The sequence below is a fragment of the Giraffa tippelskirchi genome, chromosome 4, assembly GCF_054371585.1.
Source record: "Giraffa tippelskirchi isolate mGirTip1 chromosome 4, T2T-mGirTip1v1.2.pri, whole genome shotgun sequence".
Lineage (NCBI taxonomy): Eukaryota > Metazoa > Chordata > Mammalia > Artiodactyla > Giraffidae > Giraffa > Giraffa tippelskirchi.
Window position 1 is genome coordinate 193,979,143 of NC_137278.1, and position 18,223 is coordinate 193,997,365.

Below are 18,223 nucleotides of genomic sequence, written 5' to 3' on the forward strand. Positions count from 1 at the left end.
TTTGTTTTTTGCTTCTTTCCAGGAAGCCCTATGATAGCTGCTCAGAGATACATGGACCTTCAACACAAAAACACAAAAATAATAACTTGTGGTAAAGGAGTAGATATGGCATTTGTTTCCTGTTTCCTTAGCTTCCATTCTGAATCGAACAAAAGTTCATGCTTCATCTTAACCTCGGCAGAGTCCAAATCATGTTGTTTAAGCAGACTGACTTCTGATGAAAATTCATGGATAAAACATCATCAAATAAAGAGTCTATCTCTCTGATAAATGAGTCTGATATAATTTGATCTTAAATGAGCTATATTCGATGTTCCATGGTCTTGTGTTAGAAGGTCTAATTATGGCCTAGAATTCTTCTGAATTATTGCATCTTTTGCAAGTCAAAGTTTTAAAAAAATCGAAAAATCCACATGAGGCAGGATTTATATGGGTTAAGTTTATGCATCAAAGGAAAACAATCTAATACAGTGAAATAAAACAAAATTGATATGTTGTCTTTTAGTAATATTTTCACTTTAGACTGGGCTTCCCTTGTAGCTCAGATGGTGAAGAAGAAAAAAAAAAAATCTGCCTGCAATGCTGGAGACCCTGGTTTAATTCCCTGGGTTGGGAAGGTACCTGGGAGAAGGGAATGGCAACCCACTCCAGTATTCTTGCCTAGAGAATTCCATTGACAGACCATGGGGTCTCAAAGAGTCGGACTCAACTGCGAGACTATCATGCTTTCACTTTAAATTGCCAGGAATGATAACGTTAACCACAGGCTGAGTGTCTCTTGCTTGGATCTATGTTCCATGAGAATATATTTGCCTTAATTTGTGTCTATCAAGTGTGGCTTTGTGGTGTTAGAAATATGCTGAGTCAAAGGAGGCCCGATAATATTAGTCTTAATTCCGCTTCCTCTCTCTACATACCCCATAAATGCAAGCTGAATTACTCAGCAAAAATTAAGCGGAGAACTGCAGAAAAAAAGTGGTAGGTAAATGCCTTTCTTTTCCCTTCTCCAAAATCTTGAAGTTTTCAGATGTCTCTGTCACCCTACAAGGCCTGCCACTGACATTTTATTTCTATTTGCATATTGTTTTCAGTACGCTCTTGTTTACCTATTTTATACATAGTAGTGTATATATGTTCCATAACTTTTTTTCATATCTTTTCAAATTCTTTTCTACTTGCATAATGTTCCTTCTTCTCTTGGCTTAGAAAAGTACAGCTGAAGAAGTCTTTATTCCAAATAGCCTGATGAGTTTGCATTTGGAATAAAAACCTTTGTTTAATATTTTAGAGATTGATTGTTACATAAATTACCTCTTTTTTAAAAGTCTTTATTGAATTTGTTACAATATTGCTTCCGATTTGTTTTGGTAATGATGGATAGAGGATGTGTAAAAAAGAAAGAAGGAGAAGCCAGAAGGAGAAGAGGGAGTCAGAAAAGTGGAATAAGCATTATTAAAAGTGAATAAGTTAAGTGATACATAATTATCAGAGGACAACTGTAACAGAGCTTTTGGTTACACACAGGAGAGAAAATGAAAGGGGGAAAATGTATTAGACCACCTTCACAATGTTGACTGAGATGTTCATCGTGCATGTGTGTGCAAAATCCCTGTAAGTAAAAAAGTTAGATAACAGTCAAACGGAATGTGCATGCTACATCACTTCAGTCATGTCCGACTCTTTGAGACCCCATGGACTGTAGCCCATGAGGCTCCTCTGTCTGTGGGTTTCATCAGGCAAGAATACTGGAGTGGGTTGGCATGCCCTCCTCCATGTCTTATCAAATGGACTAGATAAGATTTGAAGAAAAGGCACAGGTTGCATAAGAAAAGAGAAGGAAAGGGGAATGTTTATCCAACGGGGGCAAACATCTGAAACAAAGCTAGTGAAGTTTGAAGGAGTACGCTGTGTTCTGCGATTGAAGGATGTGAACTGATCAAGCATATTGGAACTGAGAATTTATGTCATAGTATATTGGGATACAAGGCATCCTATTAAAATCACTACAAAACTTACATTTTGGGGACAGCTAACCAGTCAGTTGAATGTGTATCCAATGATCACTGTGTGTATGTCTTAAGCACTGTTCTATCTTCTGGAGGATCAAGGGGTGAAAGAAACACACGAGGGTTGTGCTTTTATTGAGGTTGTGTTCCAGTGGAGGGTGGTGAACGCAGATAGCAAAGAAGTGAAGAAAAGAAAGAGCTAGACAATTTCAGATATCGTAAGGGTTACGAAAAAAGACTTATAGCAGAGCCTTACTGGTGAGGCTTCTGGAAGCCTTGGTTGTGCTCATTTGAACTGATTTGTTTAAACTTGAGTAGAAGGGAGCTGGAGAATTGCACAATCTTTTTTCATTTTTTAAATTGAAGTTCAGTTGATTTACAGTATTATTTTTTAAGGTGTACAAAATGGAGATTCAATGTTTTTATAGATTATACTTGTAATAAAGTTATTACAAATTGATGTCTGTATTTTCCTATGCTGTACAATATACCCTTGTGATTCATTTATCTTATACATAGTAGTTTGTATCTCTTAGTCCCATACCTCTAATGTACCTCTCCTCCCTGTCCCTCCCTACTGGTAACCGTTAGTTTGTTCTCTATATCGGCAGATGTGTTTCTATTTCATTATACACATTCATTTTAACTTTTGGATTGCACATACAAGTGATATCTTTTGATATTGGTCTCTCTGTCTGATTTATTTCACTAAGCATAATACTTTCCAAGTCCATCCGCAGTGTTGAAAATGGCAGAATTTTGTTCTTTTTTATGGCTGTAGTATTTCATTTTGTGTGTACATATACATGCATATATAATGTGGTGTATATATATACCACATATGTACATAAATTGGAACGTATATATATACATGTACGTGTGTGTGTATATATATATACACACACACCCCACATCTTTGGGCTTCCCTGGTGGCTTAGTGGTAAAGAATCCACCTGCAGTGCTGGAGCCTTCAGAGGCACGAGTTCAATTCCTGGGTTGGGAAGATCCTCTGGAGAAGGAAACGGCAGCCCACTCCAATATTCTTGCCTGGAGAATCACATGGACAGAGAAGCCTGGTGGGCTACTGACCATGGGTTTGCAAAGAGTTGGACATGACTGAAGCAACTTAGCACACGCTCGCACCTCATCTTTATCTGTTCATCTGTTGATCGACTCTTGCTGCTGCTAAGTCACTTCAGTTGTGGCCGACTCTGTGTGACCCCATAGATGGCAGCCCACCAGGCTCCCCCGTCCCTGGGATTCTCCAGGCAAGAACACTGGAGTGGGCTGCCATTGCCTTCTCCGACTCTTAGGTTACTTCTATACCTTGGCTATTGTAAATAGTACTGCTATGAACATTGGAGTTCTGTATCTTTTAAAATTAGTGTTTTTGTTTTCTTCAATACATACCCGAGTAGAATTGTTGGATCATATGATAGTTCTATTTTTTAGTTTTCTGAGAAACCTCAGTACTGGTTTTTGTAGTGGCTTCACCAATTTACATTCCTACCACAGCGTAGGAGGATTCACTTTTCTCCACACCCTCACCAAAATTTCCTACTTGTGGTCTCTTTGTTGATAGACATTCTGACAAGTGTGAGGTGATTTCTCATTGTGGTTTTTATTTGTATTTCCCCTGATGACTAGAGATGTTGAGCATTTTTCATGTGCCTGTTGGCCATCAGTGTATCTTCTTTGGAAAAATGTTTATTCACGTCTATTCTGTCAATTTTTTAATCAAGTTGTCTCTTTTTAAATATTGAGTTGTATGAGCTCTTTATATACTTTGGATATTAACCCCTTATCTATCATCTATATTTTGCAAGTATTTTCTCCCACTCAATAGCCTGTCTTTTTGTTTTGTCACTGGTTTTCTTTGTTGTACAAAAGCTTTCACTTTTAAGAGCATCCAGAATAATTTAAGGTTAATTCTGGTATAATAATTATACCATTTGTTATTGCTCTAATTTGCTTTTATTAATTACCTTTGTGGTAGATTTTACACCAGTTTTACTAATAAGAAAAATAAAGCACAGAAATTAAAGGACTTGCCAAAAGTCACTGGACTTTTGTAAATGTTGAACAAATGTTTTGGATTTGAATCATTCAGTCTGTCTTCATAGCCCTTTAGTTTAAACAAAATATTTTATTACCTTGATTGGATAAATTTACATTAAAAAAAAAAATTCTTTCCTATATTCATCCTTTGGCTCCACCCAGTGGTCATTTTTTGTTACTGTTGCTTTTGCTTTTATCTTTTCTTTAGGTCTGATACCTCTGGTTTAATTTTCACTTTTGTCCATTTCTTTTTGTAAATAATTTTGAATTCATTCCTATTCTTCTCACTCTCTGGGAACTATCCAATATAGATCCCTCTTTAAAAGTGTTCTCTGAAATAAGGATAATATATGGGAATGGAATGATCATGGAAGAATGAAATGAGAACACAATTTTCTGTCCTGCAAACCCATTATTTCTTTTGATGTATCCCAAGTGAACAATACTTCTATGTTTAATGCCTAAGTTCCCTTATTTTCTGCAATGAACAGTATTTTCTCATGGGTTTAATTCATCTGAAAACAGCAGGGGAAGTCAAAAGTCATTTTGGTTTTGGCTGAGAAACTGTTAAGTGTGAAGTTTTCATTTACTAAAATGGAGAAGTACAGTGAAACAGCTGGAAAAGGGTTGTTCTTTTTTTTTTTTTTTATGTGTTCAGTCTGAAAATTCTATTTGAATTAAGACTAGAATGACTGAGGAAATGAATTTTTAATTTCAATTCATAGAAGTTTAAAATGTCATATATGGCTAGTAACTACAGTGAACGAAAGCATAGCTTTAATATATGATGACCATAATGAGTGACTAATTTGTGGGTGTGGTCAAGGTTATTGGAGGTAAATCCAGGATCTGAGGGCACAGGGTATTGGAATTTCACCTACAAGAGCACTGAAATTGCTGATAATCATGATAGGAATAGAGGTGAAGGAGGAGATTTAAGACAGTCGAAAAATGGCCAAGAAATGAGGAGAAATGTCCTAGAAATTGCAGATAATTGCAACAAGCAGTGTTATTTGCTAGTATAATCTGGCACAAAGTGCTATTGAGAGGCAGGAAATCTTTTTAAAACATTGTATTTATTTTATTTACTTACTTTTGGCTGTGCTGGTTCTTAGTTGCTGCATGGGTTTTCTCCAGTAGTGGTGAGTGGGGTCTACTCTCCAGTTGCAGTGCGCAGGTTTCTCAATACAGCGGCTTCTTTTCTTGTGGAACACAGGCTCTAGGGCCCAAGGGCTTCAGTAGTTGCAGCACATGGGCTCAGTAGTTTTGGCTCCTGGGCTCTAGAGCACAGGCTCAACAGTTGTGGCCCACGGGTTTAGGACATGTGGGATCTTCTTAGACTAGGGATCTAACTCGTGTCTCCTTCATTGGCAGGCATATTCTTTCCCGCTGAGCCACCAGGGAAGGCAGAGATGCTGGAAATTTTTAAGAGAGAAAAGTATATACAGTAATTTCTAAAATCAACGAATAATAGATGAAATAGTATTTAAGGATCATAATAGTAGAAAATATGTAGGATCAATCTTCATTATAGAAATAATTCAGAACCAGGTGAGATTCTTCATCACTGTTTTACCAAAGTGTTGTTTCATATAAGATAGTAAAAAATTAAATACTTTTTAGGGGAACTTTAAGGCATATGAAAGAATTAGGGAAGTGAAAACAAGAACTCCATCATTGCAAAATTTAGTGAAAGTCCAAAACAAAGAATAACAACCTTGAGTTCTCTCTCTTTTTTTGATTGGTCAGCTGATATTGATTTATTATTATTTATTTATTTATGGCATTGCAGCTTGCAGAATTTTATTTCCTGGGATTTCAGTTACCCAACCAAAGATGGAACCCAGGTCCATGGCAATGAAAGTTCCAAGTTTTAACCACTGGACCATCAGGGAATGCTCAAGTTCTTATTTTTGTAATCACTCGTTCGATTTAACTTTTGCTCATATTAATGGTCTGTGCTTTCACCTAATTTACCTAAAACAGAACGTGAATGTATATTTATTATTCATTTCCACATTCTTGGCGTTGGGATTTAGAGCTGCCTCATGCTTTTTAGTTTGTTAGCTTGCTTTGGACTGAGCACTCCATAAGTTTGAAAAAAAAAATAAACAAGAAATATATGTACATTTATATATTTAGAGATCATGCTGAAGTGTTACTGAAGAATAATTGGTTGCATTCCTGCAGCTTGTTGGATATTAATTCACACCCCTAAAGTGGTTGCAGTTCATTCTGAAGACCTGTGACTAAGCTAATCTTCACACACAAGTGAACCTTGAGAGCTTTCAAATCACTCCCCCAGTCATCTGAAAACAAAAACCTAACCCACATTCTCTTCCTGAGTACAGTTGCCTAATCTCCTCCTTACACCAAAGGAAGCCTTTAGAAATGATTTCTTTGCTTCCTTCCTCATGTATAGTCTCCAAATATTTGTAGAGTTTTGTATTTGCTACTTTACCAAATTACACAGAAACAACAGCTTAAACAATACAAGTTTATTGTCTTACAGCTCTGTAGGTTAGAAGGCTGACCCAGATCTCGGTAAAGTCAAGGCTGAACTGTGCTCTTTTCTGAAAGTTCTGTGGCAAGAATCCGTTTCTTCGACTTTTCATCCTTTAGCTTCTTTGTATTCCTTGGCTCCTGGCCCCTTTTCTCTGTCTTCACCCAGAAATGTTATATCTCTCTGACCCTTCTTTGGGTCGCATTTCTCTCTGATCACATCTAGGAATGGTTCCCCAGTTTCCTAGGGTTAAATAGGGCCCACTCAGAATGTAAACTGGTGCAGCCACTGTGGAGAATAGTATGAAGGTTCCCTAAAAAACTAAAAACAGAGCTATCATATGACTCTACAATCCTACTCCTGAGCATGCATCCAGAAAAAAACATAATCTGAAAGGATCCATGCACCCCAATGTTCATTGCAGCAATGTTTACAATAGTCAAGACATGGAAGCAACCTAAATGTCTATCAACAGAGGAATGGTTAAAGAAGATGTGGTACATTTATATAACGGAAAATTCAGTTCAGTTCAGTCGCTCAGTCGTGTCTGACTCTTTGTGACCCCATGAACTGCAGCACGCCAGGCCTCCTTGTCCATCACCAGCTCCCGGAGTTTACCCAAACCCATGTCCATTGAGTCAGTGATGCCATCCAACCACCTCATCCTCTGTCGTCCCCTTCTCCTCCTGCCCTCAATCTTTCCCAGCATCAGTCCTTCCAATGAACACCCAGGACTGATCTCCTTTAGGATGGACAGGTTGGATCTCAGTGCAGTCCAAGGGACTGTCAAGAGTCTTCTCCAACACCACAGTTCAAAAGCATCAATTCTTCTGCGCTCAGTTTTCTTCACAGTCCAACTCTCACATCCATACATGACCACTGGAAAAACCATAGCCTTGACTAGGTGGAACTTTGTTGACAAAGTAATGTCTCTGCTTTTTAATATGCTGTCTAGGTTGGTGATAACTTTCCTTCCAAGGAATAAGCATCTATTAATTTCATGGCTGCAATCACCATGTGCAGTGATTTTGGAGCCCCCCAAAATAAAGTCTGCCACTGTTTCCACTGTTTCCCCATCTATTTCCCATGAAGTGATGGGACCAGATGCCATGATCTTAGTGTTCTGAATATTGAGTTTTAAGCCAACTTTTTCACTCTCCTCCTTCACCTTCATCAAGAGGCTCTTTAGTTCTTCTTCGCTTTCTGCCATAAGGGTGGTGTCATCTGCATATCTGAGATTATTGATATTTCTTCTGGCAATCTTGATTTCAGCTTGTGCTTCCTCCAGCCCAGTGTTTCTCATGATGTACTCTGCATGTAAGTTAAATAAGCAGGGTGACAAAATACAGCCTTGATGTTCTCCTTTCCCAATTTGGAACCAGTCTGTTGCTCCATGTCCAGTTCTAACTGTTGCTTCCTTACCTGCGTACAGATTTCTCAAGAGGCAGGTCAGATGGTCTGGTATTCCCATCTCTTTCAGAATTTTCCACAGTTTATTGTGATCCACAGAGTCGAAGGCTTTGGCATAGTCAATAAAGCAGAAATAGATGTTTTTCTGGAAACTTCTTATTTTTTCAGTGATCCAGTGGATGTTGGCAATTTGATCTCTGGTTCTTCTGCCTTTTCTAAAACCAGCTTGAACATCTGAAAGTTCATTGTTCATGTATTGCTGAAGCCCGGCTTGGAGAATTTTGAGCATTACTTTACTAGCGTGTGAGATGAGTGTAATTGTGTGGTAGTTTGAGCATTCGTTGGCATTGCTTTTCTTTGGGATTGGAATGAAAACTGACCTTTTCCAGTCCTGTGGCCACTGCTGTTTTCCAAATTTGCTGACATATTGAGTGCAGCACTTTCACAGCATAATCCTTTTTCTCAGCCATTAAAAAGAATGAAATAATGCTATTTGCAGCAGTGTGGATTGACCTAGACATTGTCATGTGGCATCCTTATATGCAGAATCTAAAAAGAAATAATACAAGTAAACTTACTTACTAAACAGAAAGAGATTCACAGAGAATGAACTTATAGTTGCCTGTACACACTACTATATTGAAAATGGATAACCAACAAGGACCTACTGTGTAGCACATGGAACTCTGCTCAATGTTATATGGCAGCCTGGATGGGAGGAGAGTTTAGGGGAGAGTGGTTACAGTATATATATATGGCTGAGTCCCTTCAATATCCACTTGAAACTATCACAGCATTGTTAATTGGCTATGCCTGCATGCTAAGTTGCTTCAATCATATCCGACTCTTTGTGACCCCATGGACTGTGGCCCACCAGACTCCTCTGTCCATGGGATTCTCCAGGTAAAAACACTGGAGTAGATTGCCATGCCCTCCTCCAAGGGATCTTGCAGATCCATGAATTGAACCCATGTTTCCTGAGGCTCTTGCATTGCAGACAGATTCTTTACTGCTGAGCCACTGGGGGAGGAATTCTCCAAGCTGGACTGGAGTGGGTTGCCATTCCCTTCTCCAGGGGATCTTCCTAACCCAGGAATTGAACCTGGTTCTCTTGCATTGCAGGCAGATTTTTTATTGTCTGAGCCACAAGGGAAGCCCAATCTGTTATTCCCCAATACAAAATAAAAAGTTAAAATTAGGACCACCCAGATAATACAGGATAATTTCCTCTCTCAAAAATTAGTTATCTTAATCACATTTGAAATGTCCCTTTTGCCATGTAAACTACCTTATTCATAGGTTCTGGGGACAAGACACAGGCATGTTTTGGGAGCTTTTCTTCTGCCTACCACAGGTTCTTAACAACAATTTACCTTCTTGTATAAATGAGAATGTTTTAAAAAGTACGATGGGATTGGAAATAGATGCAGTCCTCTAAGAACTGTTAACTCCGATGCTTGTTGCGACTAAATGACAAGCCACACACACAGTGTGTTATTTTTTCTCATATTCACCCCCAAAACAGCCAGAACACTTTCTATATAAATTGTCAGCTCTTTACTGCTCACTGGGGTATTGCTGAAACCTATAGTCCCAGCTGTGGGTTAACTTCAGTTTTTGTGCAGTGGGTTTTCAGTTTTATTAGAAACACCTTTTCAAAGCATTTTTAGGCCTAAGAAAAGATAGGGGTTGGTTATTTCATCGTTTTTTTTTTTTTTTGATGAAATGTAAGTAAATTGTAGCTGAAAGAGAAACCCTAGAGAGGCATAAAAACACACTGACCATTTCCCCGTTATCAGTGTTCCTTATGAATATTAAGCACTATCCATCCCTGTGGTTTCCCCAAACTCTATCTTCTGATTTTTCATACCCAGAAGACCACATATTTCTGTAGGAATTTCACCTGCCCCTCAGCAATGACTGTGGGCTGCCGTTGGGCTAAAAGCCAAGCGAGTAAACACATTAAAAGCAGCAACAAAAGTACTTTCCCATGTGCCAGCCTCATTCTCTCCCTAACCTGCCTGCTTTTTTCACTCTCCTAAACATCAAGCAATCATTTTTAAAATCTTGTTCTAAGTGTTAGTTGTTATCTAAAGGAGCACTATTCTGTTAAGAACATAGTCATGTAGGAAGGAAACTCCCATAATGTCCCATCTCAAAAGCTGTTCATTTCTTCTCTGAGCCCATTGCCAACACCAGCTGTTGGTCTGTCTCTCATCCACATTTGTTTTTGGTTTTGGTTTTTAATCAGCAGCTATATGTGGGTGGTTTTCAACTATACAGCTCTTCCTGTTCCGGGATGTGTAAATACAGAGCTCTTGCTATCTTATGTGATACCCCATATGAGTGAGTATAAACCAAGATCCAGGACTTCCCTGATGGTTTAGTGGTCAAGACCCTGCACTTCTACTGCAGGGGGACACGGATTCAATTCCTGGTCAGGGAACTAAGATCTCACATGCACAAAGCACCTCCAACATGTTTTTTTAAAAAGAGCAAGTAAACCAGATTCACAGGATTAGCTGACCTTAGACACAGGCCAAGAGGACGACTTGTGTCGTTATTAAGACACTCAGAGCAGGCTGAACTGGAAACACTCAGTCCCCAGCCTCCATGCTGAGAATCATGGGAACTTCCCCACAAAGCCATCATCCTGTTCCACTTCCAAGTATCCCTTCTTTGCTTCAGCAAGAAACAACGCTGAAGGAGCAGACAGTCAGTTGAGATCTATAATATTTTGATTGCTAAAAGCAACAGTTTCTTTTTCTCACTTTTTCTGCAGAAAAACTGGTCTTCATTCTGTCCTGATGGGGGGATGGTGGGATGTGTCTTGGGTCGGTTGGGTGTGGACATAAGAACTCCCAGCCTTGCAAAGAACATTGTGTTCCCGGGTCTGATGATATTGAAACATTAATTACCCATAGAGTAGAGCTTTCTTCTACAATGTCTGAAGACGTGACCTACGCGACACTCACATTTCAGGATTCTGTTGCAGCAGGAAATAATCAGGATAGAAATAACCTAAGAAAAAGAGGTAAGGGTTCAGAGATGGCAAGATGTGATCTTGGGGGATGGACAGGTGTTAAAAACCCTGAGGTGCTGGCTTTGACATTGATGCTGTTTGAGAGGTCTGCTGTGGAATTTCCAAAATGGAGACAAAGTTGGAGAAATTTTTGGTAGAGTGGTGTGCTCTACATTGAGGAGGAAATATGTGGCTTCCAGGACTTTTTAAGATTGGGAGTTATTGCTGTGTGTCACCAAGCTCTGTGTTACAGTGAATTATTTCAGCTGAAGATGCCAGAGAGTTTGGGGACTGAGATTTCTTTTTATAAATGTAGTCCTTGATATTTATACCTCATGAGAGATTCCAAGGGGAATATCCTTTTAGAGGCCAGTTTGGAAACTTCTAAACTAGAGAAGTCAGAGGGAATTTTTTTTTTTTTTGGTAGGGTTATCTGAACTTTATCTGAAAAGATAAACTGGAGGATGAGTGAGGTAAAAATAGACAAGAGCTTCCTTCTGTCTTATAAGTATTAACAAATTTTTCAAAAGGAAGTTGAAATTTCCAGTATAATTAGTCATGCTGAATCAATATTGATATGTGTATAGTATTTTATATACATGATACTGTGCCTTCATCAAAGTAAAATTCTGAAAGAAATGGAACTTTCTCTGAAGTAGTAGTACTTTCTCTGAAGTATTAATGAGAAAACTGAGCTGAAAGATATGAAATGACTTAACCAAATTCATGCAATTGTTACATGGTAGAGTTGAGACTCAGTTCTTATCCTCAGCTCATTTTCTTGTACCAAGTTGAAAGAAATAGCTATTTCTGTAATCAGGAATCCAATTTAATGAATCAGACTACATCCTTTACCTTCAGAAATCTGCTGATAGTTTGGGACAGTTTGTTGTCCTGAGTCATCTACAACGTTCTCCTGCTTTTTAGATTTGTTTTTATTTTAAGCATGTATGTGTATATACGTGTATGTATGGTTTTGGGGGTGAGATACAAAAAGATGATAGAATAGACTTTGCATGTGTTTAACAAAGGTGGTTATGCATTTCTATTTTGTTCTGTTGTAAAAAAAATCTAATACTTGAGAAAAAGGGAGTGGTGAATATGGTGCATATGTCAGGGCAACTGGAGATTGCATTAATCTATCTGAGACACTAAGTTAGATGCCACTAGATCCAGAATTAAGGAATAAGAAGGTGAGATAAGTATAAAAGCTATATATATATATATATATGTATATATATATATATATATACATACACACACATACATATATAAGTAAGATATTAAATTTTGAAGAGTTATCCTCTGGCTTTGTGGTCTGTTCTGCTGTTGGTAGGTTATCTTGTGTATTCATTCATTCTTTCATTCAGTATCAATTCATTATCTACTAGGTTAAAAATAGTATACATAGTAGATATAAGCAGAATTCACAAAACACCTGCCTTGCGGAGGTTTGCGGTTTCAAGGGTCTCTTCCATTGTCAAGATCACCCAGAGAATTTTCCACAATATCTCATTGATGAGTTCAGTCATCTTGAAGAAGAAAGATGTGTGGTGATGTAAAACAAAAACCTGAAAATTAGGAGACTCTTAAAACAACGGAGAATGGTGGATAAAAAACATGGAGAAGAACTGTAGTGGGGCCTTTATTTTGCATCATTTTAGATATTTTCATGATAGAGGATTTGTAGAAACAAGAGAGAAATTTTAATATCTGAATGGTGGTTAAGTAGGAGAAGTGAACAACTCACTGTGTAACAAGCACAAGGCAGTTCTGTTTGCTAATCTTTGTGTTGGCTTTTTTCAGGGTACCCAGCTCCATCCTCCATATGGCGTCAGGCTGCCCTGGGTCTGCTAACCCTTTGTCTGATGCTGCTGATTGGGCTGGTGACCTTGGGAATTATGTGTAAGTGTGCTTGCATCAAACTCAGGGTGGGGGGGATTAGGAAATATAGTTGTAAACTCTATAAATTCAGGTTAGATTATATTAATATGATGGGTGCTAGCATCATAAACCCTCTAATACTTTCTACCACCTCAGCTCTCTCTCATTCTCTATGTCTCCAAGATAACCCTGAAAAAGACATACTTCATTGCTAGGAGGATTTTCCCCGAATACATGGTTTTCTATTGACAAACTAGACCCTGAAGACAATTTTTCTTTTTCTATTTTTTCCCCTAAGAGTTGAAATAAAAAGGCATCAGGTATGTTTTTTCCATGATACCTGGATTATTAGAGACTACCAATAAATATTAAACCTAAGCAATATTTCTGTGTTAAGAGAATTATCTACAGCTGTCATAAAGAATGAAAGAATATATATGAGTTTGTCTTCTGTCTTGGAGTTTTGCAGATGTCCAGTGAAATTAACTCAGATTCAGACAAACTGACTCAACTCCAGAAAATCATCCACCAACAGCAGGACAACTTATCCCAGCAGCTAAGCAAGTACAGGAACCTTCCTGTGGAGGAGGAATTTCTCAAATCACAAATCTCCAATCTATTGAAAAGGCAGGGACAAATGGCCATCAAACTCTGCCAAGAGCTAATCATTCACACTTCAGGTAATCAGGACTTGCTGACCAGTCAGATCAAATCTGTTGCTCTGGTTTAGATTGATGATGTGCACCACATCAGAATATGAGAGGGTGTTACCAATGACTTCTAATGATGCTGCCATAAGTTTGCAGAAGACCAGAGAAGATACAAAGTTTTTCTTTTTCTTTTTAAATATGAAGGTGAATTTGGGAAACATCTTGGGATGATACCAATCTGGATATTTCAGCTCCTCATTTTATGAACTATTTTTAGGTGATCCTGTTGTTATAAGGAGTTAAAAAACATAGCTGGTATTTCTGAGGCTAGAAAACTGAGCCCTGAAAAGAGTATTTCAGTCACCATCGTCCCAACACAAAATCTTGGGTGACTTTACTTCCGGGGGCTCCTAAAGCGGTTTGTTTTTAGGGTGCTGGTTTTGAAGCCCTATTGTCAATGTGAATGATTTATTTTCCAGGTCCCGCTCTCTCCAGAGTTGTTGAGTTTGTGCTACTGGGTGTAATTTCTTTTTCAGACCACAAATGCAATCCTTGTCGTAAGACCTGGAAATGGTACCAAACCAGCTGCTATTATTTTGCAATAAATGAGGAAAAAACCTGGATTAACAGTAGAAAAAATTGCCTGGACAAGAACTCCACACTGGTGAAGATAGACAGCCTGGAGGAAAAGGTCAGGTTGACTCTCCTTCCCTGGTTAGAGAAATTATTCATATATTTGAAAGTAAATAGAATTTCTGAGTCACATGGTAGGAATTCAGTGCATTTTGAGTAAGAATTGGGCTTCCTTGGCAGCTCAGCTGGTAAAGAATATGCCTGCAATGCAGGAGACCCCCTTGGTTAAGTCATTTCCCCCCCCAGTTGATTCCTGGGTTGGGAAGATTCCCTGTAGAAGGGAATGGCAACCCACTCCAGTATTCTGGCCTGGAGAATTCCAGGTCACAAAAGAGTCAGACACAACTGAAGGTCTCAAAGAGGGACACAACTGAGCAACTTTCACTTTCACTTTTCACATGAATTCGATAAAGGGTCCCGTCTCTCTTACTCCAGCAAACAGGAATGTGGCACTCACAGAACTTTTTCCTGTTTTCTCTTTCAGGATTTTCTGAGGTCACAACCATTACCCAAGTTTCCTTTCTTCTGGTTGGGACTATCTTGGGACCCATCTGGCAGAAGTTGGCTTTGGGAGGATAGCTCTAGACCCTCTCCATCCTTGTAAGTCTCTAATTATTGGGGAAAGAAACAAGCGAAAGATATCAAAAAATGGAATATTAAGAAAGTAAATGTGAATTATAAGAATTACACATCTAGATACAAAAAAGTACAACCTCCAAAGAAAAGAGAGCTTCATTAATAGAGATGGAAATGAGGAGGATCTCATTTCATGTGTGAGATAAATTCATGGCAGGACACTGAATTCCATCTATTAGTTTAAACTTATTTCTCTATTTAACAAACACAAATAATACTTATGATGTTCAAAGTATTATTATCCCTATGATAAAAAGATTGTTATATTCCCATTTTATATATTAAAAAATTGTCATAGAGAGAGTAAACAAAAGTGTATACATCGCAAGTAAGATTTAGTGAGATAAGACTTGAAGCGAGAAAAGAATATTATAGTGTAGTGCAGATCATTTGAATAAAAGCAGTCCGGGGCACATGGAAGATTTAGACATGATCATCATTTTCTGATGACATTACTTAAGAGTTATCATCAATTGTTTAGCAGAAGAACTAGGAACCAATATCAGAACCACATCTATGTTGCCACTCATTTCCTCTAACCTCTGTTTTATTCTCTTTTCACACCCCATGTATGTATAAATATATACAAAATGATGTTTGTGCATAGTAAAATGTAGCACATTCTTATACCGAATGTGATTTTATTTTTCTGTTTTCCTTCAGAAAGTTCCAGAGTAAAGAAATTCTAGTTCTTTCAATATATAATCTGCATTAGGTAGTTTCTATCATGTTATGGAGAGAATAGAAATTCTCAACTCCCGATTTAAGCTTCCTTCTTAAATAATTCTATCTGAGATCATGAGTAATTGGAAATTTAAAAAAAACTCAAATATGCAAGCTTTAGGGATTTTGATGGTTGCTGGCCGCAGAAGTCTTTCAACACTCACACGTATGGTGTTTCATTGTCAGGGAAGCTGAAAACACTGAATTGTGATCGTTTCAAATGTGATTTTTGTAATTAATTTAAAATTGATTCTTTTTCAGATTTAGTGCTAATGAATATGCTCAGATCAATGAATCCAAGGGATGTGCCTATTTTCAAAATGGGAATATTTATACATCCCGCTGCAGTGCTAAAATTTCTTGGATTTGCGAGAAGACAGCTGCATTAGTGAAGATTGAAGACTTGGATTAATATACGTCCTCCAAGATGTGAGGGACTTATGATTAAGGTGATGTGAGGAAGGAAAAAGCTTTATTATTAAAGGGAAAAAAACAGATTAAATAGGGACTGTCTGTATATTTAAACCATCAGGCAACAGGCAAATAAACTTGCTACACAGAACACACTCCACATCATTGTCTGATGCCTTCTGATCTGATGTTCTTGTTATTTCCTCTCAAGGTCACTGGAAACCTACAGGAATAGCTGTTCTATGACCATCTTCAAACTCAGACTCATTTCACTGAATTTCCTTTCTCTCAAATAACAAGACTTTTCTTGCTTTGTTGTTAAATATGCCCAAGTGAACAGGGGCGATGTGTAAATATTTAACAGCCAGAACTGAGACAGGCCCCAGCAGTGGAACAAGGTCCAGGAAACCCTGTTGTGACAATTGCTGGATCACGTAGAAATCTGGGGGATCCCGGGGAAGGGGTATATGGGCTTCCTAGGTGGCTCAGTGGTAAAGAATCCAGCTGCCAATGCAGGAGACACAGGTTCGATCCCTGGGTCGGAAAGATTCCCTGGAGAAGGAAATGGCAATCCACTCCAGTATTCTTGCCTCATAGTTCAAGTAAATGGGTTTATTAATTCTCATATAGGACTGAAATGGAAGTCTCATATACACAGATTTAAAAAGCAACTTTATCATTTCTTTTTAAAAGTAGCTTACTGTCACTGTCACTCCCAGAAAGATAAAATTATTCGTCAAAGGTCAAAAACTCTGCACCTGACCCCTATACACTGGGTTTTTCTTTATTCTCATGGGAAAGCTAATTTCTTCTATTGTTCCTCTTCAGAGAAATATCTACTATTAGTAATTTTGATATCTTTGTTGGCTAGTTTGGTTGCAAAAAGAGGTTACAGTTCTTTTCCTTGATATCTTGTATCCTTTAATTCTTGTTTCATGGACTCGCTTTCATATTCACTAAAAATGACTATTTTTGTTTCTGACCTTGGAGTGACTCTGAAATTTTATCAGATTCTATTGCTCATAGTCCTCTCCCTGCTGCCTTGCTATCATCATGTTATCCCTGGCAGCCTCTACAGCGTAGGAGTAAATCCAAAGGTCTTCTTGAGGATATATTAGCTTCTTGTGTCAGAATAGTTTATCCCTCATTGCTTTTTTTTTCTTTTTTTTTAAGAAAATATCTTAAGTGTTTATTGAGCATTTTTTTTTTATAAATTTATTTATTTTAGTTGGGGGCTAATTACTTTACAATATTGTAATAGTTTTTGCCATACATTGACATGAATCAGCCATGGGTTTACATGTGTTCCCCTTCCTGGACCCCCCACCCACCTCCCTCCCCATCCCATCCCTCTGGGTCATCCCATTGCCCCGGCCCTGAGCCCTTGTCTCATGCATCGAACATGGAATGGTGTTCTGTTTCACATACGATAATATACATGCTTTTTATGATAGCTTGGTATATGAGACGCAGTGTATCCCAAGAATCTCAACCAGTCTCTCTCTGTCTGTCTACTATCTCTCTTCCTCCTACCCTGGTTAGAACTCCTGGGAGGTATTAAACACACACACACACACACACACACACACACACACACACTCACTCACTGCCTGGGGAGAGCCCAATTTTGTATTTATTTTGGATAACTCTTTCCTCATTGAATAATTACATGATTTCCAAACCTGTCTTCACATCAGATTTATGTGGAGAATCCCCTTAAAACTTTACATTTATTGATTTATTTGTTTCTCACAATAACCCTAGGGCTTCCTGGGTGGCACTAGTGGTAAAGAGCCTGTCTGCCAACACAGGAGATGTGGGTTCGATCCCTGGGTCTGGAAGATCCCCTGGAGATGGCAATGGCAATCCACTCCAATATTCTTGCCTGGGAAAATCCATAGACAGAGGAGCCTGATGGGCTACAGTCCACGGGGTTGCAAAAGAGTCAGACACAACTCAGTGACTAAATAACAACAATTCAGTGAAGGAAGTATCCCATGCAGAAATTGTTTTTTGGAAAATGTTTGACATAACTTAGTCTATTCATTGATCTTGTTTGGATGAGCTGTCATTATCTTTGCAGAAATTTCCTTTAACATTTTCCCCATAATTTTGTCAATTACAGTTTAGGTTTTCCTGCTCTGGTAGCAGCTCTTATGTATTTTTCTACTCCTGGGCCTCTGCTCCAGGAAGCTATGATCCTACTTATCTGTCTCTTCAATTTTACAGTGTGGTGGTTTGCCCTGTGACTTCAGTTCTCTGATGGATATAAGAAGGGTTGCTTATT

General features: G+C 38.3%; 1 protein-coding gene across 5 annotated transcripts; it reads left to right on the forward strand.

The window, feature by feature from the left end:
* The first annotated feature begins 952 nt into the window (after positions 1-952).
* CLEC12B (C-type lectin domain family 12 member B) lies at positions 953-16,096 on the forward strand. 5 transcript variants are annotated; one of them, XM_081589417.1, is made up of 6 exons: positions 953-978; positions 12,806-12,904; positions 13,345-13,563; positions 14,070-14,224; positions 14,651-14,766; positions 15,787-16,096. In XM_081589417.1, exons 2-6 carry the CDS (start codon positions 12,868-12,870, stop codon positions 15,935-15,937), a joined length of 678 nt encoding a protein of 225 aa, XP_081445543.1. In that variant the 5' UTR covers positions 953-978; positions 12,806-12,867; the 3' UTR covers positions 15,938-16,096. The 5 variants fall into 5 exon arrangements, with proteins under 5 accessions (XP_081445543.1, XP_081445545.1, XP_081445541.1 ...); XM_081589419.1 differs by having other exon boundaries at positions 13,353-13,563; XM_081589415.1 differs by lacking the exon at positions 953-978 and adding an exon at positions 10,876-11,011.
* The last annotated feature ends 2,127 nt before the right edge of the window (positions 16,097-18,223 follow it).